Source organism: Monodelphis domestica, chromosome 4 (genome assembly GCF_027887165.1).
Source record: "Monodelphis domestica isolate mMonDom1 chromosome 4, mMonDom1.pri, whole genome shotgun sequence".
NCBI classification, from domain to species: Eukaryota; Metazoa; Chordata; class Mammalia; order Didelphimorphia; family Didelphidae; genus Monodelphis; species Monodelphis domestica.
This window is the reverse complement of record NC_077230.1, coordinates 162,742,588-162,761,737: the sequence shown is the minus strand read 5'-3', so window position 1 is coordinate 162,761,737 and position 19,150 is coordinate 162,742,588. Positions and strand designations below refer to the sequence as shown.

Here is a 19,150-nt window from a genome sequence, read left to right as displayed (position 1 = left end):
TCCTCTCCATTAGAGGTAAGATGACTTTTGTCATCTTTGATACTGTTAATTTGCCTCTCTTCTTTCTTTTTTATTAGATTAACCAGTACTTTACCTATTTTATTTGTTTTTAAAATACCAGCTCCTTGTCTTATTTATTAGTTGAATAGTTTTTACTTTCAATTTTATTAATTTCTCCTTTAATTTTTAGGATTTACAATTTAGTATTTATCTGGGGATTTTTAATTTGTTCTTTTTCTAATTTTTTAAGTTGTAAGTTCAGTTCATTGATCTCCCTCTTGATTTTGTTGCAATAGGCACTCAGAGATATACATCTTCCCATGAGTACTACTTTGGCTATATCCTATTGATTTTGATATGTTTGTAATTCTCTTTAATGAAGTCCATAATTATTTCTATGATTTCTTTTTTGACCCACGAGTTTTGAAGAATTAGATTATTTCATTTTCAATTAATTTTAAATATGCCTTTACATAGAGCCTTGTTAATTATAATTTTAATGCATTAAGATCTGAAAGAATGCATTTATTATTTCTGCTTTTCTGCATTTGTTTGCCATATTTCTATGTGCTAGCACTTGATCAATCTTTGTGTATGTACCATGTATTGCTGAGAAGAATGTATATTACTTTTTATCCCTTTTCAATTTTCTCCAGATATCAATTAACTCTAATTTTCCTAACATTTCATTCACTTCTCTTTTTTCTTATTTGCTTTATGGTTCATTTTATCTAATTCTGAAAGGGGAAGGTTGAGATTTCCCACTAGTATGGTCTTGCTATCCATTTCTTCCTTAAAATCCTTTAATTTCTCCTTTAGAAATGTAGATGCTATGCCATTTGGTGCATAAGTATTTAGTAAAGCTATTATTTCATTGTTTATGGTACCTTATAGCAAAATGTAATTTCCTTCCTTCTCTCTTTTAATCAGATCAATTTCTACTTTAACTTTGTCTGGTGTCATGATTGCTATTCCTTCTTTTGTTACTTTAGATGATAGATAATAAATTCTGCTCCAGCCTTTTACCTTTAATCTGTGTATGTCACCCTGCCTCAAATGTGTTTCTTTTAAACAAAATATAGTAGGATTCTGTTTTGCTATCCACTTCTGTTTTATGTGCGAGTTCATCTCATTCATGTTCAGTGTTATGATTACTGTGTATTGCCCTCCATCATATTATCCCCTTTAAATCCTGTTCTATTCCCTTTCTCTATGTTCCTCCTCACCAGTATTTTGCTTTTTGTCATCACCACCCCTCTTCCCCTTCCCTTCAATTACTTCCCTCTTCTCTTGTCTTATTCCCCTTCTATTTCTCTATAGGGTAAGATAGAATTCTATGCCCCACTGAGTATACTTTTTTCCCCTCTCTGAGCCAATTATGATGAGAGTAAAGTTTAAGCATTGCCCATCACCACCCTTATCTTCCTCTCTGTATAATGATTTTTCATGCCTCTTTATGTTATATAATTTACCCCATTCTCTCTCCTCTTTCCTTTTTCTCTCAGTGCAACCCTCTTTCAGCCCTTGATTGATTTTTTAATATATAATTCATATACATTCATATTATACATACATATTGTTCCATATCATGACATTGATATACATGTAGTATCATATATATCATAATCAGCTTACTACCTTCTTTCTGAGTAAATTCCTTTTATTTTTTCTAATACTAACAGTAATATTTGAGAATTATAGAAATCCTCTTTCCATGTAGACATATAAACATTTTGACCATAATGAGTCCCTTAAAATTTCTCTTTCTTATTTAACTTTTAGGGCTTCTTATATCTCATGGTATTCTCATATCATGAAGTTTGGACTTCACATTTTTTGTTTAGTTCTGGCTTATTTCTCAGGAATTCTTGAAAATCTTATATCTTATTAAATGTTCATTTCCCCCCTGAAAGAATATACATAGTATTACTGGATAGATGACTCTGGGTTGTAAACACAAATCTTTTGCCTTCTCAAATATCATATTCTGTTTCTTTTGATGCTTTATTGTAGAAGCCTTTAGGTCCTGTGTGATCTTGAATATAGATCCATGGTTTTTGTATGGTTTCTTTCTGGCTTCTTGATGTGTTTTCTCCTTAGCTATGTGACTCTTGAATTTAGCTATTACATTCCTGGAATTTGTCATTTGAGGATTTCTTTCTGGAGGTTATCTGCAAATTCTTTCAATTTCCATTTTATTTTCTTATTTGAAGATCTCTGGGTAGTTATCTTTGATAATTTCTTGTAATATACTGCCCAAGGATTTTTCTTGATTATGGCTTTCAGATAGTTCAATAATTCTCACATTGTCTCTCCTAGATCTATTTTCTAGGTCAGTTGTTTTTTTCAGTAAGATATTTCATGTTTTCCTCTGTTTTTTTCATTCCTTTGATTCTGCTTTATTGTTTCTTGATTTCTCATGAAATCATTAGTTTCTAGACAGTCAATTCAGATTTTTAAGACCTCATTTTCCTCTGTCAGTTTTTGGTTCTCCTTTTTCAACTGACTAATTTCTTTTTGCATTACTTACATTTCTCTTCCCCACTTTTCCTCTACCTCTCTTAGTAGTTTTTTGAAGTCTTTTTTGAGCTCTTCCAGAATATGTGCCCAATCCATACTTTTCTTTTGGACTTTGCATGTGTTTCCTTTGTTTCCACTGACCTGTAACTTGCTCTTTGTCTCCATAAAAATTCTTTAGAGTTAGGTGCTTTTTTGTCATTTGCTCATTTTCCCAGTCTAATTAAAGGTGGGCTCTGTTTTCTGGGAAGTTAGGGTGCCATCTTAAATTTCAGACCTTCCTTGATGTTATTCTCAGCTCATTTTCTGGGTTTTTCCAGTTTCAGCTCTTAGAGGATGATATGATTGATGATCTCAGAGCTGAGAGATCTGAGAGTCCCTTCTCCCTGCTGATTCAATTGACCCTTGAGATGCTAATGGCTTACAGATTTTCCTTAGACTTGGGTGTAAGCTTTTGATCTCACTCTGGTCTTGATCAGGTTAGGGGCTGATCAAATTCTATCCTGTTACAGACAAAAAAAGTGGTTGCCATAAACTGTGACTGCGAAAATGTGGGTTTCAAGACTGTGAATTGCCCAAACTGTAAAGATAATTTTTAGTGTCTTGATTTTATATCAAAAATAAGTGGTCACCATGGGAAAAATTCCCAAAATATGAAATACCCAAGTCGTCTGGGTTTGTGGAGATTTTAATTAATACAAATGAAAGAATTAAGGAAAGGGAGAGAGACAAAGTAAGAAGAAATAATAGGAAAAGGCTAGGGTCTAGGCCAATGGCCTAGGCCTTTTTCTTTAAGAGAGAAACTAAGTCAGTCTTTTAATCACTCACCACAAGATCTTTCCAAGCAAAACTCTAGTGTTCAGAGAGACCCTCCAGTTCAGCTCCTCAGCTCAACTAAGTTCAGCCACCTAGAGACCTCACTGAGAGAGCCCAGCTCTCAGTTCCTGACCTCCTTTTAAAGAGAATTTTCTCTTATGTCACCTCCCCTAAATTTTCACATCTATCAATCACAGTAGATGTTTTTCACAAGACTGACCATTCTTAATTCTTAGTTCTTACCTTCTCTGGGTAGATTATATCTTCTGAGTACTTCTCACCTCTTTTGTTAAGCTTGCCTTTTGTAAGTTGATTGACCTTTTAGTGATTAATTTGACCTTCATAGGTACTTAGCACCCTTTTGTATTAGATCTAAAAATAGACCTAGCTCAAGGTTTTGGCCTCACTATAAGTATGAGTTAAGTACCTTCATTGTTCACTAAGGAGTTTTACAACTTTATCTTCCCCTAAAGGATGCCTAACTATGGGTGGAGTAATTTTAAAGTTCCCAATACATTCCTGATCAAGTACCTCCATTGTTTAAATGGGAATAGCTTTAACCAAATGTTCCAAGGTAGAGTCTGAGAAGTTTTAAGATTCACAATCCCAAGCCTTATGCTCAATTCTTTGGTCTCACTGCGTACTTGATTCAATCAGGCACATCCTTAGTTTTGGGCAAAAAGATCTGGAGGAGCCCTACCTCTATGAACCGTGTTCTAACTCCAAAATGTGAACTATGTCCTCATCTCAAGCCCAGACTGGGATTTCTGGCTTTGTTGGGTAAACCAAGCATGTGTTAAGTATGTTTTATATGCCAGGAACTGTGTTAAATACTAGCAGTGTAAGTAAAAGCACACAATCCATGACACCTAGGAGCTTACAATTTAATTGGGAAGACAACATATAAATAACTATGTACAAATTTGATAAATTGGGGCTAATCACAGAGGGAAAGTACTAACATTAAGGAGAGGTAGGAAAGAAAAAGTTTTATGTAGAAACTTTTATCTGACTCTTGAAGGAAGATAGGAAAGCCTAGAGGTGGGAATGAGAAGGGAGAACATTTCAGGCAAAGAGGACAATTAATGAAAGTGTTTGGAGTCAGAAGGTAGGGTGTCTTCTGTGAAGAAAAGCAAGGATTCCAGTGTCACTGGTTGTCAAGCTTGCTTAAGAAATAATCTAGAAGGATAGTAGACTCAAAAAAGCAGAGGGCAGTAAAGATTTTTTTAATAACAAAATTTTCCCCACCAAATACAATGGAATCACAAACTTTGGACTTCAAAAGAATAGTTCCTATTGTATGCAAAGAGGAAGTAGAAATTTTGGGAAGGAAAGCAAAGATGGCAAGGACAGTTAGACTAGAACAGTTATTCAAAGGAGGTCTCTATTGGAGGCAACACATTTTTGAAGATAGTGAAGGATTTATTTTCAAGATATCTGCAAGTCAGGAGGATACCCAAGCCTTGGTAAATCCTTGGAATTTATTGTTACCAAAAAAAGTGATTGAAAGAATATTTGTAAGTATGGACTCATACCTAGTTTCCTAGCCCTACACATTTTTCCTAACAATTACCCACACAGACTTTGAATATATCCTTTATGAAGGAATGAGAAGGGAACAGGCAAGTTTTGACAAGACAAGTTTTGAAAAATCAGCAGCAGATAGTATCTTTATAGTTCATGGTTGAGGGAATTACAAGAGTAAGCTGTGTGTATTTTTAAAAAATTGTTTGATTTGGTAAGGCAAGGTTAAATATTGCCATGAAGGTTCTCTTCCAACAATTTTCCTCCCTTATATGTGTCAGAAGCACACAAAGTTTCCTGATGTGACAGTTTGGTTCAAGAGCTTTCTGAATCATATTGTTCTTGTCAGTCATTTTTGTCATATCTGACACTTCACGATCCCATTTAGTGTTTTTCTTGGAAAAGATGCTGAAGTAGTTTGCCATTTCCTTCTCCAGGTCATTTTACAGATGAGAAAACTGAGAAAAATAGGATTAAGTGGCTTATTCAAGGTCATACAGCTAGTAAATGTCAGACACAGGATTTGAACCCAAAAGAGGGCCTGATGTTCCCCCTACCTGCCCCATTCCCCCAATCAATAATCTTCAGTGGCTTCCTTTTTTATCCTTCCAGGATTAAAAAATTCTTTCTTTAGCTTTGAAGGTTCTTTACAACTTGTTTCCAGCTACACTAGATTTTTTTTTCTTGTATTCTCTGCTACAGACTAACAGGCTATATCTATTTTTTATACACATTACCCATTACCCTCTATCTGCTGTGTCCATCCATACATTTGTATCTTTTGTCCCCCATGACTCAAATGTATTCTGTCTTCAGCTCTTTCTGAGAGAGTTCCTCTCTTTTCTTTAAGTTACAGTTCAAGCACCACCTTCTACAGGAAGCCTTTCTTAATCCCTACAACTATAGTTCTGTACTTTCCTCACTACCTTGCTTCCAACAACATTGTCTTTGTTCCTTTTATCTTTATTCTGTATATACTTTTATATCAATTTGTTTCCCTCCTTCAACTATAAGCACCTTGAAAAGTAGGGATTGTTTCATTCTTTGTATTTATATCCTGGACACCTGGCACATAGTAGACACTTAAATCAATACTTGTTGATTAATTGAATTCTTTTCTTCTCTTATTTATTTGTAGCTTGGCGAACAAAGATCGCTTTCCTTTCAATTTTCCAATTTAAAACAAATTAACCCAAAGGAAGAAAAATATTCTCCATCTGTCATCCCAGGTGATAAGATAATTAGTGACACATGATCTAGTTTTCCAGAAGTCCAAAATGATTTAGAAGTTTCTCCAAATTAGATTACTTGATTAATTTCTGATGATCCTGAGTACTAAAATGACTTTAGGCAATTCAGTAGTGTGAGATCTTTAAAATTATCATTGATTTCCTGAAATTTATTATACAGGCAGCTCACAATTATGAACAGGATGTGTCTTCACTGACTTTTTGTGTCACTAATTTCAATGAATAGGCAAGCATTGATTAAATGCATACTATGTGCCAGGCATTGTGTTGGACTCTGGAGATGTCCCAAGTACAAAGAATAAAATATTTCTTTCTTTTAATGATGTTGGGAAGCAGTGGATAGAAAGCTGGACCTAGAGTCAGGAGCATTCATTTTCCTGAGTTCAAATCTAGCTGTAGATATTTGTGTGTGTGTTTGTGTGTTTGTCTGTAAGTCAGTCACTTAACCTTGTTTGCCTCAGTTCCCTCATCTATAAAATGAGATGGAGAAAGAAATCTCAAACCAACCTAAAATCTTTGCCCAGAAAATCCCAAATGGGGTCACAAAGACTGGAAAAGACTGAATCACCTACTCTTAATGAGCTTACATTCTATTGGGTTGGTATATCATGCTTATACATGAGAAAATATAGTCTTTGGGGCAAATAAACATTAATTAACGTGGGTGGTAGACACTAATGATGAGAGGAGTCAGGAAAGGGCATTGTATGAAGTAGCATTTGAGTTAGGGGGTTCCAAGAAGCACTGATGGGGAGGGACAAAGTGTTTTAAGAATGAGGGAGAAATTCTGCAAAAGCATAGAAGTTGGATATAGACTGTTGTGTATTTATTTAGCACTTGGAATGTATTCCTTCTCTAGTAACAATGTTGTCCATGGTGGTTAGGTTCCTAAATGAACCTACAAAGCCCAAGTTAATCTAATGCAAATAGAATGAAGAATAACTTGAATCTGGTATCTTAGAAGAGTGGGCTGGGGTCTTATAACAGGAGGAAGAAGGGACTCTATATTACAAACTTACACACCTGTCCACAAGCCCTAATCACAATCCCCATTTTCTCAACGCAACTGATATTGCCTGTATCTTAGGAGGAAAGCAAGCCAAAAAGATTTCCCATTAAAATGTGAATGTCTGATAACTCTGGAACTCTCCTCTAAATATTTATATTTCTTAAAAGAGGATGATTATTTACCCAAGTGAATCTCTAAATAGTAGAATTTCAGTCAATGTGGTGGAAAAAATGCAAACATTGTGAGGCAAGCTATATTTAGAAAAGAGGATCAGCCACGGAATAAACTAGGTCAGTTCCTCTAAGCTGTTCCTACTTTTCATAGCTTTTTCTTATTCTGTAATAATAAGGCACAACAGGACAAGGATTGGTCCTGGAAACAGAAGACCTAGGTTTGGATTCTGAGGGTTGTGCTAAATCAGGAGCACTGATTCTTCAAAGAACCTGAGTTCAAATATCAGCTCTGATCTTAGGATCTGTGTGTGCTGTCGGTGTTGAGATTTTTTAGTCATGCCCAATTCTTTGTGACACCATTTTGGAGTTTTCTTGGCTAAGATTCTGGAGTGGTTTGCTATTTCATTCTCCACCTTATTTTACAGATGAAGAAACTGAGGCAAATAGGGGTAAGTGACTTTTCCAGGGTCAGACAGCTAGTAAAAGTTTGAGGTCTGGATTTGAATTCAGGTAGTCCTGACTCCAGGCCAAAGGCTCTATCCTCTGCTCCACCTAGTTGCCCCTAGTACTACTGTGACTTTGAACAGAACTTATTTTCCCTAAGCCTGAGTTTCCTCATCTAAAATGAGTGGGTTGGACCAGATGACCTCAGAAGTCCTGTTCCTGACTTTGATTTCTAGCTAGGACACTTACTAGCTTGGAGACCTTGAGAAAATTTCTTAACCTAGCTTCAAGTTGAACCCAGGTTTTCTTGATTTTACAACTAGAAATATATTCATACTGCTCTGGGCTTTCAAACAGAATTGAAGCCTTCTAGTAGCTGAAGCTGAAGCTTTGGAACCATTGATTTGTAATTGCTGTAAAAACCAAGGCAATGATAGTAAAGCATCTTGGCACAGGGTGTTAGGCTGATACTAGGGAAAATCTGAAGATATTCACTAGCACTGTGACTGTGGCTAAGTCACTTAATCTCTGTTTGCCTCAGTTTTTTCAATAGTAAAATGGAGATAATAATAGCCTCCTCTTCTCAGGGTCCTTGTGAGTATCAAATGAGATGATGATACTTGTAAACTACTTAGCACAGGGCCTGGCACATAGTGAGTGCTTAATAAAGGTTTGTTCTTTCATTTTCTGGCTAATTATGCATAAAAACCCTTCAGATCATTTCTGAATACTACCTAGCTTGGATAATGTAGAAGTGAATTTTAGAGTAATTATTGGTAAATAGTAATGTAACTTTTCTGACTATATTTCTATTCACAATAAATGTGTGATTTAGATACACTCAATAATAATTTTAAAAAAGCCCTCCAGGGTCATAATCCTTGTTGAAACAAATGTCTAATTACTCTGAGACTTTAAACTTTTTCTTTAAATGCAAGTTTTTAAGGTCACACTTCTCTTGTTGAAGGTGGCAATCATATTTGATCCTCACATCAGCCCTGTGGATTAAAATATGTTATTATCCCCATTTTACAGATGAGGAAACTTAGAATTTAAGCAAGTTGCCCAGAATCATACAGTGAGTGTCTTGAGGCCAACTTTGACTCCAAGCCCAGCATTCTATATACATTGCATTATGTAGCTGCTTAGGAAGAAGTCATGTCTTATAGGTAGATCATATCTAATGATAGTACACATTTAAACTAAGTGTTCTTTCAAACAAACAGTATCAGAACCTGAATAAACACAAATTTGTTTGGCCATTAGAGTCAGACTTTTCCATGGGGAGAAATGACAAAGAATATAATTATAAATTCAGGTGAGGAAAAATTAGACGGTGATGGTTCTTTTCAGAATTTCTGTTAAAAGCAGCCACATTGGTATCTTGTTTCCTTCCATAGCTTTTGTATATTGTTATTGTTGCCTTCAAGCTCTGATTTGAAACACCAGCTGGGAACGATAGTCACTGCAGGCAGCAGACACGTGCTGGGGGGTAATACTGATGGAAGGGACAGCTTGTGGCACTGCAATGCCATCCTGAGAACAGAATCCATTTAGAGTTCTCTCTGAGAGAACTTAATATACACCTGACAGGTAGACCAGATAGCTATTGTTATGGAATGAGAGAAAGATGGTATGCTTTTTATATTTTAGAAAGTGACTATTAAGTATAAATACATAGAACAGTCAAGCTTTTAAGATTTAAGCTTAATATAGGATCCAGTTTTTTTTTTTTTTTAATTCTCTAGAGGCAAGAAATTCTACTAAAGATCTTCTGGAAAATTTAAAGCAAAATTTAGAACTAACTCAAGGTGAATAATTTTTATTAAACTTAAATCCCAAAGTCTCTTAGCTCTGTGCTACCATTGCCATTCATTCATTCATGAATATTCATTCAGCAAATATTTATTGAACATCTGTTATGTGCAAGGCACTGCACTAGGTCAAGTAATATTTGTTAAATTCAAATTTGTCTCATTGAGTATCTGGGAATAAATTAGACATATTTTGAAGCTGCATTACAATTTTTAGACCTCCAAAAATATCATTCAGAGGACTGGTGTTATCAGTGTTTTTCATAATAAATAACACATTTTTTGAATGCAACTTGTTACATTCAAGCCACTAGATATTGGGCACACAATGATTCAATTCCAATAGGCAGACAGACATTTATTAAGAGCCTACTTTGTGCATAATAGTCTAGGTGTTAGTGGATATATAAGATTAGGTTAGGTAAAGTAAATGCCCTCACTCAACAAACACTTATTAAACTCTTTGTTAAGGATGTAATAAAAGGTAGAAATAAAAGTACTGCTTCCTGATGTAGTTACTCAGAGAGAGAGAGAGAGAGAGAGAGAGAGAGAGAGAGAGAGAGAGAGAGAGAGAGAGAGAGAGAGAGAGAGTTGGTTACATATTTTACTTAAAGTAATCCTTGAATAAAATTCAAGTGCATGTCCAGGTTCAGACACATGGATCATGAATATCCCAGGTTCCTAGACATTATGTGAGCAGGATACCAGAAGGATATCGATTTGAGGGCAGACCCTTTCTTGTTAATACTTTTTATCTTTTTCTGGTTATTATACTAACAGTCTAATTATTTCAGACATCTCAATTAAGTCAGATTGGTTAGTGCTTAACTTAGCACAGTGTCTGTCACATAGTAAGCACAGAGTAAATGTGTATTGAATAGATAATTGGTTGTTTGTGATTCATTCCATGATTGAACCCAAGATGTCTAAAGTTCAAATTTTTATGTTTTCCCTCAAATCTTTCCCTCTTCCTAACTTTAATATATTTTTCTATACCAAACTCACAGTCGGTAACTAAATTATTCTATGGACAGTGAGTGTTGGGATCTGGAATTAGGAAGAATAAGTTTAAATCTAACATCAGATACTTCATAGCTATGTGATTATGGGTAAATCACCTAACCTCAGTCTCATCATATGTATAATTTTTGTTGTTCGGTCCTGTCTGACTTTTCTTGACTCCATGAGCCATAGCTGCCCATGGGGTTTTATTGGCAAGGATACTGAAGTGGCTTTCCATTTCCTTCTCTATAGGATCCTTTTTGTCAGGCAATCAGAGGTTAAGTGACTTGCCCAGGGTCACCCAGCTAGGAAGTATCTAAAGCTAGATTTGAACTCAGTCTATGGCTCTTGCTGTCTAAGCCCTAAATGGTAAATTCAGTAAAGAAGAGGCCGTCCTGTAATTAGGAAAGGAAGGGATAAGAATTATGGCTGTACCTATGATTTCATTAGTAGAATGAATTCCCAGATGAGGAAACTCTGCCACCCAGTGCAGATCAGCATCTTCTCAGCAAGATTCAGTCTTAGAATTCCCTAGATCAGTGGACCACTCAAACAAAAATAAGTGACCTCAATGAGCTAAAAGAATTTTCTTAGAATTGTTCTTGAAAATTTAAAAAGTATCCTTTAAAAGGGATATTTTAAGAGAAAATAAAACATAGTTTATTACATTTTTATATATTATATTTTACATATTACATTTATATATATAGCTATTTTACATTTTTATTTTGAAATTCATTTATTCAGGAGGTAAGGAATTGTAAAACAAGTTCATGACCACCAGCAATTAAAAGTTCATCTTTTGTTTCCCCATTCCTATTCAGCAAGTAAATTAAAATATAAGGAATTATGATATGTCCAAGTTAAAAGACTCTTATTAAGATAATTAGCTTCATACAATTTAGAATTAAAAATTTCAAGCCACTTTAACTCTGTTCTAGAAACAGAGGCCAGGTATGATTATCTCAATCCATACTTAACACTACCACCACCATCTAAGAAAGAAAACTACATACAGGCAGGCTTTTTAATAAACTTAACACTGTTCAGAGAATAGTGGTTATATATACTGGACTTGAATTTTTTTATAGATTCATGTCAGATATTTCTCAAGACTCATTATCCTATTTATCAAAAAAAGTAGAATTGGGTTTATGTGAGAACAGGAGTTTAAATTACTGGAAACTTTCAAAAGCAAGTGGAAAAGTCTGTTGTGAAATGGATAATAGAACACTGTTATAGCTCCCCTCTCTCAGAAGTACAAAGGCCCAAGGTTAATGATTGCTAGAGCAAGGTAAGATTAGAGAGATCTTGACATTTCTTAAGGAACATAGACGTTTAGAATCAGCCCCATTCCTATTCATTTGAAAAGAATCCTTAAATATTCAGAGGAAACAGTTGGTCCTGTGCCAAAAAAATAACTGACAGAAATAGAAAAGCAACAATTTGGGGCTGGGTTACGGAGGGTTAAAATGTATTTTTTAGCTCTTTTGTAAAAAATATTTTTAGTTCCCAAATCTCTCTCCCTCCTTCCTCTTCCCCATCCAATGAGAAAGCAAGAAATACAATGCTTTATATATATATATATATATATGCATATATATGCATATATATATATATATATATATGAAGTCATGCAAAACATTTCCATATTAGACATTTTGTGGAAAAGAAATAAAAAATAAAAAAATTAGAGAAAGTGAAAAAATATCCTTCTTTTCACAGAGTTCATCATTTTTTTTTCTAAATATGGATGTAACTTTCATTATGAGTAATTTGTAATGGTTGAGGATCACTGTATTGATTGGGGTAGCTAAGTCTTTCACAGTTGATTATTGCTATGATGTTACTGCTATAGTGGACAGTCTTCTAATTTTGTGTACTTCAATTTGCATCAGCTCACATAAATCTCCCCAGGTTTTTCTGAAACCATCCCTTTCATCATCTCTTATACCAAAATCCATCGCAAGCATTTACCACAATTTGTTCATCCATTCCCCAGTTCATGGGAATTCCTTTAATTTCCAATTCATTGCTACCGCAAAAGATTTTTGTTGTTGCTCAGTCACGTCTCACTCTTCATGACTCCATGTACCAGAGCATGCCAAGTGCTTTCATCCTCCATTATCTCCTGAAGACTGTCTAAGCTTGTGTTCATTGATTCCATAACACTATCCATCTCATCCCCTGTTATCCCCATTCCCTTTTTCCTTGAATCATCCTCAAAAGCAAGGATAGCCGTCACAGTTTTTTTTTCATATTTTTCAATTTTGAGACTATTATTCCTATAATTTATGAATTTCTTGAATAGAATTTTTTTGAGGTGGATGCTTCCTTTCACACATTAGAATTAAATGATATTTTACAAGGAAGAAATAATTTTGGTAAGTTTTGCAGAAGAGAGAGGCCTTTTCCTTATAACATTAACAAACTGTATATTTATATTTTTAAGAATCTACAGATAAAATTCATGATAATGAACCCTAGAAGATTGCCAAATTGTTTTGTTATATATCATTACTTTATTATGATAATATGAAGCTTTATACTTTTCAGATCACTTTCATACCTATTTCTCATTTAATCTTAAATGTTTTATTTTCCCCATTTTATTTTTTAATTGAGACAGATTAAATTGTGGAAGTGATTAAAATGTTTTTATTTATCCCAATCATATGTTCATTCCAATATGCTATAATTAATATAACAGTAAATTATATTTTTCAGGTGGCAGATAAAATGGAATTGATTCAAAACCTCCTTGTAGATCTTTAATAATAAAAAAGTAATGCTTTGATCTTAGGGAAAGGTATCAATTGAATACACACCAAAACAACCTTTCCCAATTTCTATATTTTCTTTGTGTGGTTATTTTGCTGATTAGGTGTTCTGGGATATGAGGTCATTGGTTTCATGTTAGAAAGATGTCAAGAGGTAATTGGTACTTAGTAGAAGGACAAAGCCATTATAAATAACATAGCTACAACTCAACAGAGCTGTAACTTCCTATCTCTACCCTCCCTCAACCCTCTAATAAATGCAGCAGGTGTGTCAGAGAAATAATTTCTTATTCCAGACTAAATGATTTAGAGAATTTGTAATGATCAGATAAACACTCTTCCCTTGATGAAGACATACTTTAACAGAAACATAAAAGGCTTTTTTCTAAAGGTGTTTGTACAGTCCATGAGATTTTCTGGGAAAAGATAGAGGTGTGGTTTACCATTTTCTTCTCCAGGAGAGGTAGTGGAGACCAGAAGGGCCTGGTCAATGAGGTCACAAAGAATCAGGATGCAATAACTGAATAAAACAAATTTATTATAGTGGATTTTTACCTCTAACTTCTCATTCTAAATTTCATCAGAATTATTAAAAAGACATAGTAAATGTAAATTGGCATCAGTCAAATTAATATATAGTTAAATATTTTCCCAAACTAGAAGAGCCAATTTGATTACATTAATTAGATATTTAATTGCTATCTATTGTGTCAAGGAAGCTCATCCCTTCCCCCTTCCTGAGTAACTTTACATGTCCATCAAACATTCCTGACATACCACAGTTGCACCAGGTTTGCATGGGGGCTTGCATCATACGTTCTGTATGTCAATAAAAGTTAAGGTTTGGGGCGGGACAGGGGAGACCAAAGAGAGAAAGGGAGAGATAGACGAGAAGACCATGAGGGAAGCCTGAGGAGAAAGGACAGTGCAGGAGGTGAGGGGGAAATGAGAAAGGAACTGGCAGGTGAGGCTCCATGCAGTCAGGTTACTTAGGAATGATTGTCTACCCATCCTAATAAACTTTATAAAATATATACCTCTGGGTAGCAGAAATATTATTTAATTTTAATCATTACACTATAATCTTATCAGTGTGACTACTCTTTTCCCAGAACAAATCCCAGCCTTTGCAACCTTTTTAATTCGATGTGATTCTTATTTATATTTTCAAATACTCAATTTGTTGTCCATCTTTTCAAGATAAATTTTCCCTCCAAAGATGGAGCCTAAAACCCAGCAATGCCTGATCTTCCTGTGTAACTCTTGTCCATGTTCCCCCAAAAGGAAATCCACTAAGCATCTCCCTCTTCTCCTCCCTTTCCCTTCCCTTTCCTAACATTCTCTTCCTTTCCTTTCACCTTTCCCCTTTCCTCCTCCCTCCTCTTTCTCTATCAGTGTGACTATCTCTATCCAATCTGACTCTCATACTGATGCAGCTGACTCTAATCATCCAACTGCATGCCATTACCTGAGCAGGATTAATTTTATATCTACTTTATTTTTCCAATGTAGCTGATTAAGTTGACTTTTTAAAAGTGATGGTTTTCACTGAAGCGATTTGGCAATATCCTGAGTTTCATAGTATAATTAGTTAATGTCATCTGTAGAATCATGTATTGATCCAAAGGGAATCCTCCATCTGTATGGACTCTGCTTAGGATGCCCTCTATAACACCAGTATATACCTTAGTTGAACTTGTCTTCCTTTAATAATTTTTTGTTTAATGTCAGTACTTATGTTTTTGAACAGTGCTTATCTTTATAGTTACATCTATCATAACTTTATTTATATGATGTCGAAATAAAATAGGTAGCACCAGGAATTGGAAGGGAAGTGGACCAAAGTTCTGGGACCTCATGAGGTAAAGAAAAAGCTTGTACATGGCCCAGGAGATCTTGAGGCAAAGCCCAAAGTTGCAGTGACAGCAAGAAGAGAAGAAATGGCTGCAAAGAGAGGGCAAAATACATCTTTGCAAAAATTGTCCCTTTGATCCTCTGCGAATAAGCTATGGTTATCTTCACATTCAGCAAACACCAAAAGTGTTAAATTTAAAAAAAAATCTCTTCATCAGATTTATTACTCTGTCGCTGTAAGAGTGTCTGGCTCGGTGATGCCTGTTTTAAAAAGCAAAATAGCTGACACTTTAATTCTTACATTTTTATATACTAAACAAGGCAACAGCTAAGATTCTTGGTGATATATTTGGATGACAAAAAGTGAATAACAGCTTTTCAGGGACTAGTCATAAAAGATGATAAGTATTTCCCCCACTTTGAGGTATCATTCTATGACCTTCAGACAAAGCTTTCTTGGCATTAGATTGGCTATTGTGAAACAGGTGGAGTGGAGAGTTTATACTTCCTAATTAAAGAGTCCTTTAATAAAATACTCTGTTGCTTGACATTTATTTTGTCAGTTTCTATCCTTTACTTAGGAATGAACATTTTAAATTCTTAAATAAGTCTATCTGAAACTTAGCAAATGGGTGGTAATAATACCAACCCTGAAAAAAAAAAGCTACATAGATATCAGGATGGGTTTCAGTAGAAAAGTGTGTTGTCAGTGTGAATTCTCTTATTCAGGATCACAGATTTAGAGCTGGAAGGGATTGTGGAGCCAATGAGTTCAGCCCCTTTCTTTTGCACTTTAAGGAAACTGAGACCCAGAGAGTTCTCCAAAGTGGAGACTTTTCCAGAATTCCATAAATGCTGTCAGAAGAGATTTGAACCCAAATCCTCTAATTCCATATTCAATGCTTTTTTCGCAGTGCATCAAGACTTCTCATCACAGTAATTTTAGCTAGGTAACCCTCCTGGGGAGGCCTTTGTCAAGGCTTATTATACTGTTTCTGTTTAAAGTCAGCTCAGCCTTGAAGAATATACAGTAGAAGAGTCCTCAGGGTTTAGAATGGCTTGCATTCTTTTGCAGCTCTCCAGGGATTCTTTAAACTGCCATTTTGCTGTTTTGCATTATCTAAAATTCAGGAGAAACATTAAAATGATGGTTAAGTCTTCCTTTATTCCTACCCCCAAGTTAAAAAAAAAAAAACAAACTACATACAGACTCCAAAGGAATGAACTAATGACAATGGATTATTTTGTCCTTTGTTTTTTTCTTCAAAGGACTAAATGGATATTTTTAAGAGTAGATTTTTTTAAAATTAAATTATAGTATGTATCCATCCACAGCCTTTCTCCCTTTCCCATAGCATTGAGAATTCAAAAACCTGGAGAAAAAAGGTGAGAATGTTGTTTTACATTTTAAAAAATACTTGGTTCAACCAGAAGAGAATTATGAACTAAGCTTACTTTCTGAACAATCCTATGTTTTGTGAGAAAAGAAGGTAAGACTACCAAGCTTCCCAACTAATAACTAAATAAAATAAAATTTAATTAAACACTTACAATGTGCAAGGCACTAGATTTGCAAAGAATCATGTGATTGGTCTCTTTTCTTAGACCTGTATGAGGTTATTATGTCCAGTTACTGCATTTTGTACACTAGAAAGCTAAGACTCTCTGAGGTGAGATGACTTTTCCAGTTCAAACAGGTAGTCCTTTGAATCAAACCCATTTCTTCAGACTAAAACCAATTCTCTTTCTGCCATTATATGAGGAGGAGGGGATGGGGAGGAAGGGAAACTTAAAAAAAAAACTACTATAAAGGGAGTGTGGTAAGTGCTAAGGAAGAGAACCAGTCAAAAAGCTATGATAATATGGGGAGCTGAGGAGAAAACATTTAGCTGGAACAGTGTGTGTGTGTGTGTGTGTGTGTGTGTGTGTGTGTGTGTGTGTGTTTTGGGGGTGGGTGGGTAGAGAAACGTCAAAGAGCAACTTTATATGTGAATTGGGCCTTGAAAGAAGACTGGGGACCTGAGACACAAACCAATTGCCTTTATTTTATGGACAAAATGTCATGGATATAACCTGCTAGAAATAGGAATGATGAAAGAAGGGAATTAGCACTTCTTAATAAGTGGAAAATGTGCTCTTTTCAGTTTCTAGTACCTGATGCTTTTATGAGGTTAGCAAATACTTTGTTCCTTCTGTTCACCACCTCCCTTAATCTGACTTGCATAATTATTTCTACACTTTGTTTCTCCCAGCATTCAATTTTTTAGTTGCCATGCAAATTATGCAGTTACAGAAAACCAGTAATGTTTGGTAAAGATAATTTTAAAGGTGAATAGTGTATAGCAGAGCTTATCCTTCTCTGATATGAAGTCCTCATTTTAACTATAATAGACTCTCATATGAGGGTATTTTCACTATTATCATCCAGCTTGGTATAGAGGATAGAGTACTAGACTTGGAGTTAATGGATTTAGGTTTAGATTCTACTTCTAATATTTATTGCTTGCTTGACCTTGGGCACATAGGTAATAAAAGAACATAAGTCCTTTGGGCCTCCATTTCTTTATAAGTAAAATAAGGGTGTTGGACTAGATGATTTCTCATATCTTCTCCTGCTCTAAATGTATGTTTAAGGGAGTATATAATGACAAACACTAAAATAAATTCAGTAATACTTTAATAATTTGTTATTCATAACATCAGTTGAAAAATAATAATTGCTCTCCTGTTTTAAGAGAGTAGATACTTAATTATAATGTGATTATTTGTAAAAAATTAGCAAATATAAGAAAATAAAAATAATCTTTAACCCAGACAAATAATCAAGTAAACATACAAAATGGAGAATTAAACATTTAAACAAATCCTTAGTATTTAATGTGGAACCAACTAAATTAATAAACAAACAAGCCAAAAATATTCTTTTTCTGTATTTCTTTCAAGGTTTGCCTAAAGTTTTCTTTCTTGTTTTTTTCTCTTTTTATAATATGATTGTAGTAAATGTCATCTAGAAACATCCAGTGAGTCATTTAATGAGTCATTACTGAGTCATTTAATGTGCTGGACTTCTTGTTATAACTCTGTATCCCATAGAAATTCATGACCTGCAGCTTGAGAATTACTAGTTTACAAGGAATATACATGAAAATATTTTGGCTAAATTGATATTTCTAGAATATTTAAAATAGATTGATTCATTATTGTTTTCTTTTAAAGCTGCAGCATCTCCCAAACTGCAAAAACTAGGACCAGTGGAGCTGACCATAATTATTACCGTGCCAGTATGCCTTTTGTCCATTGCTGCAATGTTGACTATATGTACCTGTCAAGGACGTCAATGTACTTATAAAAAGAAAAAGAGGCAAAATGTGGAAGAACCATTAAATGAATGCAACTTAGTAAATGCTGGCAAAACTCTTAAAGATCTTATTTGTGATATGACTACATCTGGGTCTGGATCTGGTATGTACTGATTACTCATTTCAAAGTAAAAATCGAAAATTAAAAGCAAAAAACTTTCCCCAAATACCAAGAGTTATCTATTTTTCTCCTTTGTTCCTACAATCCCTGCGATAGCATTGACAGTAGGGTTAGAAACCAAATTATGATCTCTTTACTGCTATGCTGAATATTTAATCTCTTTCCCTCACAATAGCTTTCAAATAGTTGAAGACATCAATAATCTCTCTCAGCTGTGGGGTGGGCCAGCCACCCACAGGGGATGGGGTCTTGGAGGTGGGATGGTGTCCATGGAATGATGGATGGGAAACAGCTTTCACATTCAACCTGCAGCACAGGTTTCACAGGATAAACTGTTCCTCCTTGGCTGAGACATTGCTTTATTTTATACCCTCATGATCACACATCTACTTGGCACACAGTTTCATTCTCAATACACAGGTTTCCATAGAACCTAACAACAGACGGGAAACCTAGGAAGATAGTCAATGAAACGTTGTTGCTAAGT

General features: G+C 34.8%; 1 protein-coding gene across 1 annotated transcript in view; it reads left to right on the top strand.

The window, feature by feature from the left end:
* Positions 1–19,150, top strand: part of ACVR1C (activin A receptor type 1C) — a 111,990-nt gene that overhangs the window by 63,132 nt on the left and 29,708 nt on the right. The window contains exon 3 of the mRNA XM_007494193.3: positions 18,400–18,645. Coding sequence (XP_007494255.1) covers positions 18,400–18,645 — 246 coding nt within the window. The remainder of the gene's footprint in view (positions 1–18,399; positions 18,646–19,150) is intronic.